General features: G+C 41.5%; 1 protein-coding gene across 1 annotated transcript in view; it reads left to right on the forward strand.

Moving 5' to 3' along the window:
- The window catches only part of EXOC3 (exocyst complex component 3), a 77,840-nt gene that overhangs the window by 55,244 nt on the left and 814 nt on the right, over positions 1-21,782 (forward strand). The window contains exons 8-12 of the mRNA XM_018573931.1: positions 9,995-10,105; positions 12,063-12,210; positions 12,842-12,964; positions 17,599-17,760; positions 20,591-20,718. Of these exons, the coding sequence (XP_018429433.1) occupies positions 9,995-10,105; positions 12,063-12,210; positions 12,842-12,964; positions 17,599-17,760; positions 20,591-20,718 (672 nt within the window). The remainder of the gene's footprint in view (positions 1-9,994; positions 10,106-12,062; positions 12,211-12,841; positions 12,965-17,598; positions 17,761-20,590; positions 20,719-21,782) is intronic.

Raw genomic sequence — 21,782 nt, forward strand, 5'->3', positions numbered from 1 at the left:
GTCGATCAGTGCTGTAAAACGCCCAGGTGTGAACCCGGCCTTAATGGCTCTAAAATTATTGCTCTCACTCCGACGTTTGCGGCAATATGCAACATGTGCGGCACGTAGGCGCACCTGACGCATATATGCGTGTGTATGTGGGGGGCGGGGACTTAAAAAAAAATGTTTAAAAGAAATGTTATGGATCTTTTATTTTTTTAATGAATCTATCATTTTTGTATTCTTCTTTTTTGTTTTGTTTACACACACACAACTTTGGCTATCCCATAGGGGGCTTCTTAGCCCCCCATGTAATAGTAATAATTTACATGACAGGTCCTCTTTATGGAGACATCAGGGGTCTCCAAGACCCCTAATGTCACCTAAGGACCTCCAGAGAAGCTGATGAAGCAAAGATCGGCTTCATCAGCTTCTCTAGCTGGAGAGTGACACTGAATGCAGGAAGTGATGTAATATACATCACTTCCTGCATTCGGGGACTGAGAGGAGATCAAAGGGAGTTTGTATACTGAACTCCCTTGATCTCCTGTCACAGAGCCGTGACGGTCCCGGCCGCATCGGGCACAGCGGATCTCGGGACCGGCAACAGCAGTGACAGCTGCTGATACAAGCGATGGAGCGTCTCTCGAGACTCTCGATCGCTTGACTGTAAAGCTCCCGGCCGGCCGTGTAATTACGCCGGCCGGCCGGGAAGCTGCTCGTCGGGCTGCACCGTCTGCTCGTCACAGACGAGCAGACAAGTGGATTTTTCAAGCCCCTTATATATGTACAGATAGTGTCCTGACCGGGATTCAAACCAGGGACCCTCAGTTCTGTAAGGCAGGAGTGCTAACCACATACTTGACTTGAGGGGAAATGTTTTAAGAATGTGGTTAAGAAAAACTAATTTTTTAGGGATGAGTGACCTGTGAAGTTCTGGATAACAGCTTGAACATGGCTCATGTAAAATGACTCCTGAAGATCCACCCCATCTTCAGCAGGTTTTAGAGACTGACAGATAGCTACAATGCAAAATGTTGGGAGTCATGTACTAGCGTGTGACATTTTTCTATTTTGTTTTCCTATTACTTATGAAGATCTATGAGACCGGATTAGAAGTAGTGTTCTGTCATCTTCCAACAAGTGTATGCCCATGTGTCTTTCCCATTTATCAAGCAACCCAAGAGGTATGAGAGCTTTCCTGCGTAAGTAGTTTATATGCAAAAGATAAGGAGTGTTTGACTGGCCCTGTGGACAAACATTCTTGTTCAAAGTGTGTCTTGGAATCTTCAACTAAGAAGGTAGTGGTGGGTGCCTAAGGATGTGATACAGCTGGAGAATCTTTCAAGGGCCTAGGAAAGATTAGGGTCATGGAGCATTTTAGTGGTTTTCAGCCAGGAGGAGTTGTTTTATGAAATGGGGAGCCCTAGGTTTGCCCTTCTGTAGTAAAATGTTTTATGTGGTGTCTTGTAGTCCTGGTAGAAATTTCTGTTTTTCAATTGCTTTCCAGTCATTTTTGGTTACTCTATAGAAAACAAGTTGTCAATTTCAGGTCCCTGTAAAATATACTTAGAGAGGTTATGTCTATTTTGAATATTTAGATATAGTGAGCACTAGCTCCTTTGGGTTCACCAGATTAAAGAGACACGTTTTGGTGGTATTAGAAGTAAATTGTACATGCAAGAGTCCTGTTTTTTTACATTTATTTTTATTTATCAAGAATTTCTGGCAGCATGAAAAACCTTTCAAAAGGCAAGAGACCATCTAGGTCATCAGGGGAAAGATATAAAATATTTCTATTTATTTCAGTCTATGTCATGACACATCTCAACAAGTGAGGGAGACCAAGGACTACATCTTTATTATCTGTAGGTTATCATCGCCTAAGCAGAAATCCACTTGTTGCCGATCTTGGCAGTTCATCTGTTCATTTTTTCAGTTGGTCTTTGAATAAAGCATAGGATAACAAAACTATAAATGAAAAACTTGGGGCTTACTGCCTCACCCACACCATCCCTTCCCTAAAAATATAGCTATGTACATATTTCAGATAAGTTGACTAGGGTCATAGCATACTGCACATGCAGGGGCCATTTTAAAAGCAGTCTAGTTGCATGCCTGCAAGCACAATTTGTGTCTATGGGGCAATGGCCACACCTTGCCCCAGGGACCACTGAGGGTGGAGATAATTTGCAATATGTATGGGATGGCAATGGGAAAATCAACCTTAAAATGGAAGTCCAGATTAAACTATTTATTTATTGTAGTTTCAGATTGTAGAGGGATTAAAACATCTGTCAGGTCTTATTCCTGACTGTGTTCCAATTGAAAAGGTTATCATCACTCCTACCCCAGTGGCCCCAACGAAGGTGAGGGGAATCACTCCAGTGGGCACACAGACCGCAGTAAACCTCTGACAGAGGTTCTAAGCCTTACCACTATACTCTAAGAAAAAGCTTTGGTTTTTTTTCTGCAAGCATTTACTGGGACGTGCCAGTTACTGGCTTTGGGAAATTGGACACCAAGCAAAGACACAGTTTTTAGTATCTGTACCCCGCCACACGCAGTATAGTTTAGATTAGTGTCCTGAGGTAGGGCAGCTCTCCAGCTCTGCTTGTCTTTCAAGCCAAATAGTCTTCTATCACACCAGAACCCCAGATTCTGGACAGCACACCGCAGCATACTGGATCTCTAAATTCAGAATTTTACGGCCACATCCCTGCTCCTCTCTGACATACTTATTTGGATATTAGCTGCAGCATTGTCAGTGTTCTATGTACTGCTAGACTTTGCTGCCTGCGTGGTGTCATTCTGAACCACCAGATCATGAAATTCATTACATCTGCTTTTATTGCTGAGGCTTTTCCCTAATTCACTTCAATATAGCCGGACCATCTTTATTTCACTTTCACCTAAGTTTTGTCTGTTTCATCTGTCCTCATCTTGGTAGGGATTGGCTCTAGTTTTGCTACAGGAACATTTCTCCTGTGATGCTTCCTCAGGGATGACACTTTTTCTGTGCATGTTCACAGGAAGATGGTAGGGATTACATTGGTGCACTGCATAATGCTTACTCTTACTTCACACATGTATTTCTACTCTGCTGCTCCAGACTGCCTCTACATCACAGGAGGACACAAGCAGGCTGCAAGTGCCCTTTTACTTATGTGTGTCAAGCTGCCTAAGAGGAGTTGAACAACCATCTGACCCAAGAAAGCTGGTTTTCCCCAAATAGGGCCCTGTTAAACTCGGAGTGCAGAGAACTACAGTTTAATTAGAAAAGTTGATGGAATTGGCAATGCAAATATTATTGTGGAGCCAAAGCACACAGGCAATAGGCAGACCTGTGGTCTGAAAAACAGGCCAAGGGTCAAAGCCAGATGATGTGTCCAGAATGGAAACTAAAGGCAGGTATTGGAACTGTGAAGCTGATGAGGAACTGAATGTGTTAAAATGAGACAGAGAATAGGAGCAAGCAGGTAAGCACTAAAACTTAAGAATGGAATGCAGCTGTAACTGGAAACTTCTACCGTGGAGACTAGAATGGAATGCATCTGAATCTGGAGACCGGTACTGTGTAGCTGACCTTGAGAGTGGAATGCAGATGAAACTGGAGATGGGTACTGTGGAGCTGAATTTCTGACTGGAATGCAGCTTATACTAGAAACAGGTACTGTATAACTGAACTTGAGAGTGGATTGATGCTCAAGCCATAACTTGAATAAGGTGCTGTATACACTGAGACTGGAATTGGTGACATGGGCAATATGGGTCACAGTACCCACGTTTGGTGTTGATGCAGTACCTGCTCACCACAGGCCTGTGGGTGGACCCACACATCTTGCCTTGTATTCTGCCTATGCTGTGTTCAACCTCACATTTCTCTCACTCTGTGATGCTTGTAGGTGCTCCTCACAGCTACCTGCTTCTGCCACCCTCGCGGGTCCTTTTTCTCTCAGGCTAGTATTTTTGGTTACAGGTTCTGAAGGTCTGCTTGTATCAACTGTCCAGAATATTAGAGCAGACAACAGTTTATTAGTCAATACAGAATTCCTTGCAGAAGGAAACCCTTCCTCTCTTGATTAGCCCTCTGGTTCAGATTTAGAGCACATGGTCTCTCCTTCCTCACAAAGGGCATCAGTTAAAGGAGAACTATGAGGTGAGTGATTTACACTCATCCTCATAGTTAGAGCCAAAGTGTGACATTGAGACTGTCACACGTCGGCTCTATTGATCGGGAAGTCAGTGAACACATACCGTCGCTCGCTCATTTCCCGATCACCTCCCCCAGACAGTATTGTTGGGATCCTTCCCAGCTGCAGCGCTCTCAGTATATAGCGAGCTAAAGATCGCTATATACCGTATATACTCGAGTATAAGCCGAAATTTTCAGCCCATTTTTTGGGCTGAAAAGTGCCCCCACGGGCTTATACTCGAGTCCGCGCCAGCGCGTCTTCTTACTTACCTCGCCGAGCGCCGCACACCGGTGCAGCAGTGACGCGACGCTCGGCGAGGTAAGTAAGAAGACGCGCTGGCGCGGACTCGAGTATAAGCCGAAATTTTCAGCCCATTTTTTGGGCTGAAAAGTGCCCCCACGGGCTTATACTCGAGTCCGCGCCAGCGCGTCTTCTTACTTACCTCGCCGAGCGCCGCACACCGGTGCAGCAGTGACGCGACGCTCGGCGAGGTAAGTAAGAAGACGCGCTGGCGCGGACTCGAGTATAAGCCGAAATTTTCAGCCCATTTTTTGGGCTGAAAAGTGCCCCCACGGGCTTATACTCGAGTCCGCGCCAGCGCGTCTTCTTACTTACCTCGCCGAGCGCCGCACACCGGTGCAGCAGTGACGCGACGCTCGGCGAGGTAAGTAAGAAGACGCGCTGGCGCGGACTCGAGTATAAGCCGAAATTTTCAGCCCATTTTTTGGGCTGAAAAGTGCCCCCACGGGCTTATACTCGAGTCCGCGCCAGCGCGTCTTCTTACTTACCTCGCCGAGCGCCGCACACCGGTGCAGCAGTGACGCGACGCTCGGCGAGGTAAGTAAGAAGACGCGCTGGCGCGGACTCGAGTATAAGCCCGTGGGGGCACTTTTCAGCCAAAAAAATGGGCTGAAAATCTCGGCTTATACTTGAGTATATACGGTACTGATCTTTGGGTCACGGGAGGAGGTTGGTATATGTCCTCCCGTGACCTTTAAATAGAACTATGGGGAAAAAGGTTACCCCATAGTTCTCTTAAGGTGCACACGTCTTGTGTGTATTCTTTCTCTTCCATAAGTGAAGTGGAGCATCGGAGGATGTTTCCTTTTGCCAGAAATAAGGCACGGACAGCATTATTTAGGCTTTGATTAAGATGCTTATGGCTGAAGACCTTGTGCCTCCTCTAAGAGTATGGATACTATTCCGAGTTTCCACATTCCTAGGCTAAGGTCTTTCCAGGTCGTCAACACTTTTTGGAGGGGTTTTTTTGAGAGTGGAAGCAGCTTGATCAGCTCTTCCCCATCCACAAATGATTTTCCACCCTCTATCCCTTCCTTCAGGACTTGTTTAACTATTGGACTTCTCTACCCTAAGTGGATCCACTGATATCATTCTTTAACTAGAAGACTGATTCTTGTCAAAGATTCTGCATCTTTTAAGGATCTGACAGATGACACTATTTCTATGCTGATTTTTCTCCATTGCTGGCCTCTCTAAGCCAGCGTTTTCTTGCACTCGGGTTTCCTAGCCTGTGACCAGATGAGCTTGAATGCTGCATCATAAACTTGTTTCCAAGGGTCTCCCTAGCATCTAGTTGACATGACAGATCAAGATAGTTCATGGGGGTAAATTTATCCGAGACCTCTCCCTGGATGAGTGACGTTTGGCAGCCTGTATTAGCTCAGCTGTTGTGATATTTAATAGTGTTCTTTGGTTTAAATGCTGATCTGTGGACCAGGCATCCAAGGGATCCATGAACCAGCTCCCTTTTAATAGTGGAAACGTCATTTAGAGGTTTGTTTGGGTGCAGGTTTTAAGGAGACTACCAATGAAAAGAACACCCACCTTCCCCAGCCCATAAACCAAGGTCTTTGGCTTGAAGCCTTCATCTTCTGCAAAGAGCTGTGGCTGTTCCAAGCTGTATAAGTACCTGTGTACCTAGCGGATGATAGCCCCATCACGAAATACATATGAGGGCTCTTTTCAAACCTGTTTACCCTGCTAAAGTGAGACAAATTTTTTTGCCAAGGACCTCACTCAAAGACCTGAATGGAATCCGTAAGTTCTGTGGTGCCTTCCATTCAGTATGGTGAGTTCTTGGTTTTGTTGATTATTCTAAATGTCTCCATTAAATCAATAGTCCCTTCCTGCTTTTTGCCATAGGGGATTGGTATTTCTTGTTTGTGGGGCTAACCTATGGGTTTGCCACAGCTCTCGGAGTGTTTAACAAGTTTCTGGCTCCAGACCTGGCAGCACTGAGAACCAAGGGGGTATATTGGTCACTCTTTATCTTCACAACTGGATCTTCATGGCATCATTAGGTTGGAATTGCAGAACAAACTGCAGTTCACCCTACACTTCCTTCAGATCTTTTGATGGCTGGTTAATCTTCAAACATTTTACCTGGTACAGGTATAATGCCTGGAGTACCTAGGCCTGATCCTGGACACCAGGTTGGTGAAGGTTTTCCTACTTGAGAAAAAGCAGACTGCTCTGCAGCTTCAAATACAGAACATTTGGGAGCAGATCAGGTCTTCCCCATGTAGATGCACGTGAGTCCTGGGGCTGATGGTATCATCCTTCAAGGTGTCCCCCTTTGTCCCAGTTCAAGCCAGGATTGGACAGATCTCCTCTTTCCCTGGATAGGAAGAGTCCCCTTCAACCACAGACCGAGGCATCCTTACTGTGGTGGATTTATTCACCACTGGTGTCCCAGCTCAGTTGGAAAATCCTCACCACTTATGCAATCCTTCCCAGTTGGGTAGGTATTCACAGCTCTCTGATCAAAAGCTATGATTCCTTTGGCTGAATCCCTGCATTGACAATCTGTTGAACATGCAAACAATACATCTGTTGCAACCAAGTTTAATGTGACAGCCAAGGATCCACCTATTGAGGAATATGCCAGATAACACAAAATCGATGGTGTACATAAACCATCAGGATAGCACAGGAAGCCTGGCTGCAGCTCAAGTGGTAGAACACATCTTTCTCGTGGCTGGAATTCTTGTCCTAGCTCTTTTGGTGGTCTTTATATTGGGAGTAGATAACTGGCAGGTGGACTTCCTGAGTTCTCCGCATCTTGATCCTGACAAATGGTCTGTTCCATCATATCTGTCAACGGTTAGGCAAGCCAAACATGGACCTGATGGCATTCTGCCGCAATTGCAAGGTGAACAGGGTCATATTCAGAGCAAGAATCCCACTGGCAGAGGTGATGGAAGCTCTGGTCGCTTCCTGGATGCAATACTGTTTTCATCACAAATGCTTCTCCCTTTCTTCAGATGATCCAATCAAATGAAATTCTCCCTATTCTGATTGATCCAAACTGGCAAGAAGAGCCTGGTACTCGGACTTACCTTAATTAATCACAGGCTCCACTTGGCCCCCCTCCATCTCAACTGAATTTTTCTTTGCAAGGCCTGATTCTAGACGTTCTTTTCAGTCTTTGGCTATAATGGCATGGTTAAGGCCCAAATGCTGAGAAAGCAAGATTTCAGAGTGCACAGGGAAGTTCTATTTCAGGTGTGTGTCTTTTGAGTTGCCTCTTGGAATTTTTTAGCTGCTCAGGGTCTGAGTTTTCTTCAGTTAGGTAAGGGTCAGTGCTAGTGGCTAAGTACCATTTAAGGGACATACCTCACCCTTGGAAATCCTGTTCCTACAGCCTTTGGACTTTCCCTTGGTTCTTCCTTTAACCTGGGTGTCACTCATTGTTTTTTCTATCAAAATTTTCCTGGCCCTATGTGACCTTAAATTAACCCTGTCGGGTAAATTAAAATCGTCCACAAAACTCTCGGTGCAGAAGAAATTAGTAAATACCTTTCCTGCTGCATGCACCATTCCAATGAAGAGAAATCTTTTGAAGTTTGCCGAGAAACATGCACATTCCTGCTCTTAGTGGTTTTTTCCTGCTGACTTTCACTATTTTACATGTTTATGAAGTTTTACTGTGTGGTTATGGCTGCATAGGCAGGTGCTGGTTTTGGTCAAGATCCTGCAGGTGGCGGTGTAATATATCTCACAATGATTGTTGAAGGTTGCCTTGGCACTAATATGCTCTGCTTGACCCTCTTTTTGGGACTGCTTTTTGAATTTCCCATCAGGAAAATAGGATTTTTGGGGGGGGTTTTTTCCAGTAGTTTATTAGTGTACACAACTCTCTTCCTATTTGGGTTGTCTTTTTATGTTGTTGACTGGTTGCTATAATTATGACATTGCAATTTAGGGCTTCACACCAAGCGCGGAGCAGATCCGGACCAGAGCAGGTGCAGACCGGATCAAAACTGCATCCAATGTATTCCTATGGTATTACTGCTTGCTGCTACTGAACTTGTGCCGTAAATGCAAAGGTATAACCACTAGGTGGGGCTGTGCCTTTGTTTTGCCTAGTGCCCAATTTATTATTTATTTATTCACATATATATATATATATATACACACACCATTTTTTTTTCTTTTATTGAAAGAAATATAATCACATTTACACTCAAAGCAAAAACATAGTTACTTTGAGATATCAAACCCGTATCTTTCTTTAGTAAAAACAAGTAGTGCAAACAAATATTAATAAATTTGTCTTGAATTGTATTGTAACTGTAATGTCTTCCTTATATTGTAAAGCGCTGCGCAAACTGTTGGCGCTATATAAATACTATGTAATAATAATAATAATAATTTAAACATGTGTACAACTTTCTTTGCTTTACATTGAGAAACCCAGCCCATAGGTAAGGCAACCTAATAAGTAAGCACAGAGAGAGAAAAAAAAAAACTTGAAAGGGGAACGTACGAGCAGCAATTAAGGAGACAGAGAGGGAAAGGCAAGAAACTAGGTCCCACAAAAGCATAAGCATGTGAAATGGTCAACCTGTGCCCAAGAAAAAAAGTGGCGTGCCTGAGGATCATCAAGAGGACATAAGCTGTAGCTATTCATCAGTGGTCCTATAGAAACACTAAGGACTCTTAAGTATGAAACTTCTCTTTTGAGTTTTTAAGAGAAGCCGTCAGGTCTTCCATTGACCCTAGCAATCCACATCTGTATAGTGGACGGCTGAGGAGATTTCCACAAGGGTGGGATGCATGCCCTAGCCACGTTAACTAAGTGTAGAGTGAGGGAGAATTTATATTTAACAAAGAGATCAATCAGTTGTCTGTACGAGGCAAGTTCCCCTGCAAGTTTATCATGGTCATTTTGGCAATAGCTGCATGTACCGAGTCCGAAAACAACTGCAGCTTAGGGCAGGACCAAAAATATGAAGCCCATAGCAGAACCACATCTACATAAAAGTGAAATAGGGTCACACATTTTGTGCAATAACCAAAGTAATGCCCAACTTTTAAAGGCAGTAGCTATACCTATCAGTTGAAGGACTTCCTGTGTCTCCCAGTGAACTATTGAACAAAAGGATTCTGCTGTGAGTGCAAAAATCCTATTTGTTGCTTTTCCTGTCTCTATTGGGGAGATTCCACATACATTTTTTCCAAGTGGCAACATATGAAATTAAGAGACATTTCCTCAGCTTGGACTCTTTTTTTTTTTTTAAACTTCTTCTTTTTTTTTTTTTTTTTTTTTTAAATCCAAAACAAAAACAACATTCCCAGATACACATATTTTGTAGTTGAATATATTTATAAGAATATAGAAGCACTAGGCTGATCACTTGGTGTCAATTTGCCTTTATCATTCTCATTCTCAAATGTGGAATCCCTGTTTGGATGAGAATTTTAACACTTGCTGAAACTTGATTGACAATTTGTTTTTACCTGACTTACCAATTTATTTTTCTTATAACTGTGTATAAATCTGTTGCTGTTGTCAGGTACAGTGAACAAGCTCAGCTCTACAAAGAAGAACACCTGAAAAACCGACAACTTCCTGCATGCTACGTTCAGTATATGATCGCCATCATTAACAATTGCCAAACCTTTAAGTAAGTACCGTATATAATGCTGCCTATTGTCAAAGGGTCACTCTGCATTAATATTAACCCCTTCATGACCGAGGCCTTATTTTATTTTTTTTGCACCCATGTTATATTCCACATTTTAGGCCTGAAAATTACTTAAAACCCCCAAACATTATATATTTTCTGAATACCAAGACCCTATAGAATAAAATGGTGGTAGTTGCAAATTTTTATGTTGCGCAATATTAGCGCAACTCCTTATTCAACCCCAAAATTTAGTGACAAATTTAATTAAATGCCCCAAAACACAACAAAATACCCATTTTTTAATGAAATATAAAAGATGAGGTTACAACGTGTAAAACTATACCCAACATGCCCAGTTTACAAATTGCGTGCGTCCGTGAAACGGCGAAAAACTGCAGTACCCCAAAAAGTCCATAGAGGATGCTTTAAAAGCCCCCACAGGTCATCAATTTAGAGATGCCCCGAAATACTGGCTCTAGAATTATTGCTCTCCGGCGTGCGCGGCGATACCCAACATGTGTAGCGCCTTCGTTTACGTGGCGACGCGGGGGACTTTAAAACATTTTTTTACATTATTATTATTTATTTAAAAAAACTTTTTTTGTTGTTTTTGCTTTGACTGCTATCACATAGGGGTGCTTACAAGCCCCCCCCATGTGATAGCAGATGGTGGTGACAGGTACTCTTTAAGGCGATGCTGGGGGTCCAAAAGACCCCCAGTGTCACCTTTACACTAGAAATAAGCTATTGAAGTGCAGATCGCACCAAGGAACCAAGGAAGTCGGGCCCGTAGGAGGGGCAACGGAGCCCGGGAAGCACGGTGGGGGTGTCCGGCGGGGGGGTGGGCCCTTCTTCGGGACACAGAAGTGATCTGGCGACAGGTAACTTGCCAGAATCGCTTCTGTTGTAAAGCCGACAGTCGGCTTTACAAGTTTAAACAGTCTTTTGCCGCCGGGAGTCTGTTTAAACAGCCCCGATGCTGGCGACGTACACTGTACGTCGTCAGTCACGAAGGGGTTAAGGACAACACCTAAAAAAATGTGAACACATTGTTAAAGGAAAACTGTATTTAAACAGTTTTGTACAGTTTGTACTTGCAGATATACAGTATTAAGATATTATAATTTAAATGTAGATTTTAAAAAATCAGTTTCAGAAAGCGCTCCTCCTGCCTTTTATTTAGGCTACAGAGCTTTTTTTTAATTCACTACTTATTGTTCCTCAAGCCCTAAAGACATGGGAGACTAATTCCCCTGAAACGTGATATAAATCCTTTCAAATAAACAACCTAGACGAACCTTCAAGCGAGACTACTATTTTAATAGCAAAACAAATGGCAAACACACATCAATTTGTTACCAGCTTTACAGCAAGGTGCACATGGAAGGGCTTTAAACAATAATAGCAAAAAGTTTCCCAGCACACTCACCAACCAGCATGCAAAAAAACTTGTCTCACCGCTAAGGTTAAAAACAGAGGTTTAGATAGACGTCTTCTGCAGAAGACTTGTCTCACCTTAGCGGTGAGACAAGTTTGTTTGCATGTTGGTTGGTGATTGTGCTGGGAAACTTTTGGCTATTTACTATTTTTTATAGGAGGCGCTTCTAACCAAACATTGAGGATTTGATCTTCTCTTGAGCAGTCCCCCCATCATAACCAGGGAGACAACAGCCTCGGACCGTAACCAGCTTCATACACTATACACACACCACCATCATGGGCTACCTCCCTCAAGGAGTACATCCCCCATTTTTTTCAGCTTTACATCAAAACTGATTTCTACTTATACAGGTCCAGGGCTACCACATATCTATAGGAATGTGTTTTTTATAAGCAGTTTAAGCCTTATCTTTGAGATGATTGGCACATACATGAGTTCTAATGCACAAGTTAAAATATATTGGCTGCTATGTAGGGTATTCCTTGTTTAATGCCCAATGTTTTGCTTTTCCAGAGAATCAATTGTAAGTTTGAAAAGGAAGTACTTAAGAAGTGAAGATAATGTTCTGGTATCTGGCTCAGCAAATATGGACTCCATTTTAGACAACATTGCAAGCGAGGGATGCAGAAGTTTGTTGGACGAAGTTTTTTTGGATTTAGAGGTAAAAACATGATTTTCACTTTTATGTATGTTTCACTTCTAAAATGCATTTGTATATCCTGTATTCTTGTATTAACCCCTTTGTGACTGACGATGTACAGTGTACGTCGCCAGCATCGGGGCTGTTTAAACAGACTCCCGGTGACTTTTGCCGCCGGGAGTCTGTTTAAACTTGTAGAGCCGACTGAGATTTATTTATTTTTTTGTTACAAAATGAAGCACTCTCCATTTTCTCATAATTTCCACTGTAAAAATATAATCGCATTACCTGTAAAGACATATTTTGTAATTCATGTTATTTTGTGTGGGACCCTTAACTAATTATACTTATGGAAACCAGTATAACCAGTCAGATGTCAAGGAATGCGAAAGATGATTAGTGGTATATCTACTGCATATATAGACTTACATATTCCCTGTCTGCTGAATAAGTTGAACAATTTAACATTGTTTTCTATTTTACTGGCCAGTGACATGTCTCTGTACATATTAATACTTGATATAATGTGTTATTAATGTGCCATGTCAAGAGGACAAGTAGTTCAAACTGAGGATGAATAGTCTGGTAAATGCCAATTTTATTTCCATATGTAGTTATATAATTTCTTAAATTATATTTCAATATCCTTTAGCAACATCTGAATGACATAATGACCAAGAAATGGCTGGGAGGATCTAACTCTGTAGATACCATATGTGTCACCTTAGAGGACTACTTTAATGATTTTGCAAAAATCAAACCCCATTACAAACAGGTATGTGGTACTCAAAGAATATCATGGTTCCTTTAAAGAGTTTAACAGAAATGTATAAGACTAGTTAGAACTAGACGAGCACTGTAAAAAACACGCAGTAGTGGGATTGCAATAAAATCTGTTATTAGCAAAATTCCTCAGTGCAGTAACAAAAAATGAAGGGTTGAAAAGGTGAAAGGAAGATAAGTGAAGTCCACTATATTGTCATGTAAGATTGAAAAAAAGGTGATTTCCATGAAGTTCAACTGCTTATAATTCCTGCATCTTGCATCCAAAGGAGGGCAAAATACAATCCACTTGGGAAGTTTTGCCAGATTTACAAATTATTATCAAGTGCTGTCAAGTCAATGGCAGCTCCTGGCCACCACATGGTAATGTTTCTTCAGAATGATCTGTCTTCTGATTTGGGTCTTAATTCTTCTCAATGGTATGTTCATAATTTCTGTGCTGTATCCATCCACCGTATTGCTGGTCATACCCTTTGTTTGCCTTCAAATGTTCCAAGTCTTTTCCAGTGAGTTGGTTCTTCACATAGTATGTCCAAAATGAGGTATCTTCAGCCTAGCCAGGCATCTAGGGAAAAATGTAACTTGATTTGTTTATGGATCCATTTGTTTGTATTTCTTGCTGTCCCCAGTATTCTTAAAATTCACAGCAACGTTTAAATGCATCATTACTTTTACTGTCTTGCTTCCTTATTATTCAGCGTTCGCATCCATAGAGAATGACATAAAATACCATGGTCTGAACAATTCTGATCTTGGTACCTATAGACACATCAGTCATTTTGAAGATCTTTTGTTGGCCTTTTATCCTCACTTTTCCAACGGATTGGATTGGGTCCTTTTGTAGTTAATATTTGATCCAAGGCGGTAGAAGCTGTCAGGTGACCTTACTGACCAACGGGTTTTCGCAATTTGCGAGCAACATTCAAAATCCATGGCGCAGGATGGATGGATACTGCCATCCAGCTACACTGGATGGCAGTATGGGGTACAGATAGTATACCTGTACCAGCAGAGCAGAAGGACTGTTCGCTAGAAAGGGGGGCTGGAGAGGGGGTCAGATTTGAGCGGGTAATTCCATTTTCCTAAATTACTTGGGAAAGGGAATTTACCCATTAATGCACCTTGTGCGTGTTACAAAGCGCTGCTGCCCAGTTACCACAATATAGCACACAGTGTGATGGGGGCAGCACTCAGCGCACACACACACACAATGCCCTATGCGTGCATCTATCTGCATGCCGATGGCGGGGTTGGCTTTAATTTTTCTTTTTAATTATTTTTTACTTTTTTTTATCACTTTGTTTTTTACTTTTTAATTTTTTATTCTTAGCCACATAGCCAGCTAGCTGGTTTGGTAATAATACTTCATGTGGGGCAAACCCAGTCCACCAAAATTCTTGGATCTGAATAAAACCAATTGTGAAACCCTCGGTCTCCAGTTGCGCCAGACAAATCTTGAGATTTGTGCCTGAAGAGCCCATAGTCCAAATCGGGGAATCGCAACCGGCAGAACTCTCGCATAATATAAGAACTTAGGAGTGACATTTTAACTGCCTCTATTCTACCCAACGAAGAGATGTTACACTTATTCCAAGTTGCCAAGAGGTCCCATAAATGTTTGCACAAGTTTGTTTTAACATGATATTCAGGCCTCAGTGGATTCTGGCTTTGGTCTTAAGGTTCTTTAGGCAGCCATGTAAGCTGTAGGTTCTTATCTGTTCCTTTGTTGTTTTTCATAGGCCTGTTAGCCATTAATTTGCTGTGCTGCCCATCCCTTAGTTGGACTGCTTTTTAGGCATACCAGAGTACTTTGGCATGTAGGATTTTACAGTTAAGACAAAAATACTATTTTTCTATAATCACGAGGATTATCAACCTTTTGTGGTCTGGATTTTCCCCTTTCTTATCCCCTGTGAGCTGCCCCTGAGAACATTCTTAACCAGTGGCTACATTGCTATCATGTCTACATATAGTGTTTAAATCTTCTTCCCATATCGCCTGACAAAACAGATTTCTTTGAAATGTGTTGAGAAAGTGCCCTGTCTGTGTGATACAGTTGACCATCTGAATTTTTTGAGGAACCCATGTTTGGGCATTTGGGAATATGTAAACTTGAAACATTTTTACTTTTTGTTTAAACAGTGGGCAATGCACATATATGGGGATGTGTGTGCGGAATATGAATATACACTATATTGCCAAAAGGATTTGGACACCCCTCCAAATCATTGGATTCAGGTGTTCCAATCGCCTCCATTTGTGAAAGAATGGGTCGCTCTCAGGAGCTTGGTGAATTCAAGCGTCGTTCTGTGATAGTTTGCCACCTGTGTAATAAGTCCATCTGTGAATTTTCCTTGCTACTAAATATTCCACGGTCAACTGTTAGTGGTATTATAACAAAGTGGAAGAAACTGGGAACAACAGCAAAGTGGTAGGTCACGTAAACAACAAAGTGGTAGGTCACGTAAAATGACAGAGCGGGGTCAGCGCTTGCTGAAGCGCACAGTGCGCAGAAGTCGCCACCTGTCTGCAGAGTCAATAGCTACAGACCTCCCAAACTTCATGTGGCCTTCAAATTGAAACAACAATGCGTAGAGATCTTCATGGAATGGGTTTCCATGGGCGAGTGACAAATCACGATTCTCTGTCTTGCAATCCAATGGACGCGTCTGGGTTTGGCGGTTGCCAGGAGAATGGTACTTGCCTGACTGCATTGTGCCAAGTTTCAAGTTTGGTGGAGGAGGGATTATGGTGTGGGGTTGTTTTCAGGGGTTGGGCTTGGCCCCTTAGTTCCAGTGATAGGAACTCTTAAGGCATCCGCATAACAAAACATTTTGGACAATTTCATGATCCCAACTTTGTGGGAAGAGTTTGGGCATGGCCCCTTCATGTTCCAACATGACTGTGCACCAGTGCACAAAGCAAGGTCCATAAAGACATGGATGAGCGAGTTTAGGGTGGAGGAACTTGACTGGCCTGCACAACCCGATAGAACACCCTTGGGATGAATTAGAGCGGAGACTGCGAGCCAGGCCTTCTCGTCCAACATCGGTACCTGACCTCACAAATGCGCTTCTGGAAGAATGTTCAAACATTCCCATAGACACACTCCTAAACCTTGTGGACAGCCTTTCCAGAAGAGCTGGAGCTGTTATAGCTGCAAATGGCGGGCCAACTCAATATTGAACCGTACAGACTAAGACTGGGATGCCATTAAAGTTCATGTGCATGTACAGGCAGGCGTCCCAATATTTGTGGCAATATAGTATATATTTATATGTGCTGTTGCCAATGTTTTTAAGTGATTTTATATTGAGCTTTTAAACTGTATTATTCAAATACTATCATAAGAAAATCTTACATACTGGTTTGTGTAATTTTATGGCACTTTAAAGTCCCTATGAATCCTTTGTTGGGATTTAGTACTTTATTTAGGCATGTGGTGCTCAGACATTTTTTCAGCCCTGTATACTTATTTTGTCACACTCATTTGATAATGAGATTGAAAAGAACTGGGCCTCACACCAATCACTACGATACACATCCACTAACTTTTTTCCACTTTTAATGTCACAGCTCTCTTTTGTCTTCTTTCTTTTAACCAGTTCTTTATTCATACTAAATCTACATTTCCTTATCTAAATCCTGCAAAAGACATGTAGGAGAAACAAGGAATTGGTAAATAGATCCAGAATAAGTAAAACCTACAAAAATGTAAAAGAAGAAATTCACTTTGTCATTTGTCACTGGGGTATGCTGCCTCCAGTCTTGACTTAGCTTAACAGAGCATGCACTAGCAGTGAGTCACATTTACAGCACACACATTGCCCTTTCCTCAGTGAGTTCCTACCTCAAGCACGCATACATAGGTGTTTTCCCTTTCTCTAGCACAAAGAGTCTCCAGTTTATGTAAATGCAGGATATCCTTTTTTTTTTTCCTCTTTTGTATCCTGCCCCCAGCACACACATACCTCACTTTCGAGTATACATGCAATGAGATAGCCCTCCAATACACACAGTCCAAAAAACAGTTTTTAAACCAGCAGTGATTAGGCCCACAGAATGAATGTTAAAGTGGACCTTTACCCCCTTTTACTAAAAATCACATCAGCATGTATCTCTCCATGCTGATTTATAATTCTAGTACATTCATTAGTTAAACAAACATGCTTTTTAATTACTTACAAATGTAGTTTATCCACTTCCTGGTTTGCTTTGGCACAAATTATGTAATCTGTGCCCAAGAGTTGCATCCTGGGAAGGTTACTTCAGCAGTGCATTGCTAGGAAATCTCATCTGTACTCATAATCTCAGAGAAGGAAAATGCCTTTCCCTGAGATCTCATGTGTATGGTCACATGTCCTAGTCACATGTTCCAGGAAGTAGAGGGAGATCTAGTAATTATCCCTTAGTTAAAATGGCCACTGTCAGAAGACTGGGAAAGAAAAGAGAAATAAGGTATGCAAAGAATATAAAGCCTGCAATTATATATAGGTATGCGTTTGTAGATTGTCATTACTAAACATTTCTAAAACTGTGTTTGTTTGTTATTTTAACGATATGGCTAAAGCTAGTCGGGATGAATGTACCAACATGTTGTGTAACTTGAAATTTCATTGTCTGCAGAAAATGACCATCAAAGCTCACAGGAAAGTAGTAACTGAGTACCTTAAAGCAATCATGCAGAAGCGTATTTGCTTCAGAAATGCAGAAGAGCGCAAGGAAGGAGCAGAGCGTATGATTAAGGAAGCAGAACAATTTAAATTCTTATTTAGGCGTCTGACTTCTGTAAGTGATCCTTACCTTTACATTTTACATTAATATATCCATTTATGTTTTGTTGGATTCCCAGACAGTAACCAAGCATACTTCAAATGGTTATATGTAAGTACTTTATATGTAGAGGTTTTTTTTTTGTCAAATGGAACACTTGTGGTTAAAAAGTATAAGCACTGAATATCTAGTCTGCTTATTATTTTTTCCTTGAATTAAGATGTCTCAAAAACACAGTTATACATATTAATAAGCCAAAACATATGCAGTTCATCATGTCAGAGTAGAAAATATTCAAACTGTCTATATTATTAGAGCCAAATAAAAAGTTGTACAGTATATGAGAACAAAAAAATTGTTGCTGATTGCAATAAAGAGAATAGCCACAAGTGTCTATGCACTGTTTCTTGTGTTGACCTATATTTACATTACAAAATGTGCTAATTAACCTCTTGCCGTCCGCCCGTTTTGAAAAAACAGACGGACAGCAGACTTACACGGGCGAGTTGCCGTAATTAGACAGCTTTTTTTCTCTGCTAGCGCGTGTGCACGGGCAGGAAACACCCGGCTGTTTGACATGCATACCGTCGGCGGCTCTATAGCCTGCCGATCGTATGTATGTGCTGGCAATAGTACATCACTTCCGCATTCACCTGTCAGTCATCTGGCGGCTATAGCCAGAGGTAAGAAGCTGATGAAGCAGATCTCTGCTTCATCAGCTTTTTTTGGGGGTCCCCAGGTGACAGGGGTCATAGAGACCCCTAATGTCTTCATAAAGAGGACCGGTCAGTGTACCTGTGCTATCACATAGGGGGATTATTATCCCCCTATGTGATGGCAATAACAATAAGTATATAAAAAAAGTTGTTTTAAAAAAAACAACAAATTTTTAAGTGCCCCACCCCCACGTTTACGCACATATAAACGGAAATACGCGTTCGATTCACCAGCGTGTAAAAATGACAATTGCACTACACATGTTGCATATCATCACGAACGTCGGAGTGAGAGCAATAATTTCAGGGCCATCATTCACTGATAACACTAAACCGATGAGCAGTAAAAGCTTCTAAAGCGTTGCCTATGGCTAATTTTTGGGTATTGCAGTTTTTTGAGGTTTCGCACGCGTGCGCAATTTTAAGGCTTGACATGTTTGGTGTCTATTTACCTGACGTGACCCTGTCTCTTACATTTTAGTAACAAATTGGGTAATAATAAATGTTTTATCATTTAATATGGGGAAACAGGTTTTTTTTCCCCGGTAATTTTCCCTTAATATATTAAAAAATGTAATCACCCCAGTGGTGATTAAATACCACCAAAAGAAAGCTCCATCTGTCCCCAAAAAATTATATGAATTAATTTCAGTACAGCGTTGCATGACGGAATAAATGTCAGTCAAAGTACCGCAGCGCTGAATACTGAAAAATGGCCTGGACAGGAAGGGGGTTTAACACCGCGGACTTCAAGTGGTTAAAATAAAACTATGGCTTTTAGAAAACATCTTTCAGGAGCTGAAGACACCAATAGCTTAACATGTGCATGTTTGTAAGTCCGTAATTTTGTTTAAAGTAAGCATGCAACCTGTTTACATCAACAAACTAACCTGTATAGAGACCACCCTTCATGGAGCACCTGTCTGCAATCTCAGTACATTGCACCCCCCATCCTCTCCCGCATGCTTAGCTCTATGCAGAACTTTGACCTTGTTAAAATATGTATTTTCATAGCATTTCCAGGGGCATATTGTAGTGGACATTCTAAAGTTAAATATGGCACAGTTGGATACCTTTTGCAATGCTGAAGTATTACGTTTGCTGGCATTAAACATTTGCTTAACCACTTCAGTCGCAATCCTTAGAGCAATAATGTGGGAATGTTCATTTACTTTCCATGTTGGAACTTAAGGTGCCCATACACTGTACGATTCTCGTACGAGAATCGCGGGAAATCCCGCGATCGTACGAGAATCGTACAGTGCATGGAAGGCGTGCGACCGTTTCTAATCGTACGATTGTCGGCGGGTTTCTAGCCTGCTCGTTCGATAGCTGTGGAATGGGCCGGTGTGTGCACGCGCACACTGCCCGTTCTGCATTGCGGTCATCGGAAGCCCGCCCCTCAGCGGGGTGGGCTTTCGATGATCGCAAGTACGATCTGCCCGTCCAAGGTGGGCAGATCGTACAAGCTTTTAATAAGCATACGACCTTCGCAAGACAAAAGTCTTGCGATGGTCGTAAGGTGTATGGGCACCTTTAGAGCCCAGCAGCAGTACAGCTCTTAGTTCCAGGACCATGCTGTTAGAAACTGCACCGGTCTCACACTAACAATTATCACATGATCACTATTATCAATCTTGGTGATCACAAGGGTTTGTTTCCAACTGTGCCCTGCACAGAGACAGGCATTTTGACAGCAGTAACTGGTCAGCTGCAGCTGTTTTAAAGTGAATTACAGGCTGGAAACAAGTAAGATAAAATATTATAGAATAAGAGTAAATTGCATTTTGTAGTCATGTTTGTACATTTAGCAGTTATTAATTATAATTAAAATATAAAACATAAGATGGGAATTTATAAAACAGTCTAAACAATTAAACTCCTTACATGTCTTTAAATACGCTGTAAACATTTAAGTTGGCATCTTGGTTACGGAGTTATAGTCAATCAACTGCTGTACAATGATGCTGCTAAATCTATTTTGGGCATCAGGGCATTATTGGTCAGGAAAAGGTTAAACCTGACTTAGTTGATGATTTGATTGAGTGGATTTTGTTGTTTAAAACTTAAATGTACTATGTCAAACAATCCTGTGTAATATTTTACATTTTTGGTAAATGTCATTTTAGGGATTTAATGAGGAGACCGATGGACTATGTGACACCATTACAGATATTGCAGAGGTTATAAAACTTACAGACCCTTCACTCCTTTACCTCGAAGTCTCCACACTGGTCACTAGATATCCAGATCTCAGGTATTTTCGGTGTTCTTATTTGTCCTTCTCTTTTTGAGATTGACTGTAGATTTTGCCATATTACTGTATAAGTGCAATGTTGTCTACCATGTACAATAGTAGGAGCAGCTTATGATTGATTTTCATGCGCAGTGCACAGCTCTATTATGTTTATATTATGATATTTTGAGTTTTTGGGAATTACCCTGATAGCTTTAAGTGGTCACCCCATATAGAACCTGCAGTGCAAGCCTAGCAACACCAGTCTGTCCTTAATGAATGTATTACATCCTGGTATGGACATGGCTGAGTACAAGAAGCATGCATTATCACCGGGACATCACATTTTTAGAATTGTTTTTTTTATTTTATTTTTTTCTTCCGTTGTAGCTCAGTACATGGTCGTGGAGCATTGCAGTGGGTGATGACAAAGGTATTGCTGGCATACAGTGTCCAGTAATTTACATTACCATTTGATGAGAAAGCAGGTCATATTTTAAAGACTTCATAACCTGCAAGCCCCTTCTGGTAGAGTTCTATCAGCACACGCACACTCAGGTTTTGAGATCGATTTGTATCCTAGCTTTAGGAGTTTTGAATGAGCAAAGATTGTATTTTGCGTATTTATTTATCATTATTTTTATGTAAGATTTCTTAATATGTTGTTATTTATTATAGAGTTTGTCTATTTCTGTGTTTACTTGTATATCAGATTGTGAGAATGCATGCAAGTAAACACTTTTTATTTAGTACATATGACAGCAAACTTTCTAAACTTGATATAGCTTTTAGTGCCAGTTGAGAGTTGGTGTTTAGCATAGATTTGCCCGTCACAGAGAGTGATGTCCTATCCTATACCCTTTTCACCCTGTAACATTAAAGCAGAACTTCTCTTACACATTTGATTAACCCATGCATTGGGACTACCCCCGCACTGCACGTGTTAACTGCTTGTTTTTTTCCTAGGGTAAAAAAAAAAAGAATGTATGTATAAGGGGGAAATATGCATATGTACAGGGATATGTGTAAACGGCTGTTTAATGTTTATATGTTGACATTTATGTTTAAATTAATAAAATCTTATT

Source organism: Nanorana parkeri, unplaced genomic scaffold (assembly GCF_000935625.1).
Source record: "Nanorana parkeri isolate BGI_ZX_2015 unplaced genomic scaffold, ASM93562v1 scaffold2623, whole genome shotgun sequence".
NCBI lineage: Eukaryota > Metazoa > Chordata > Amphibia > Anura > Dicroglossidae > Nanorana > Nanorana parkeri.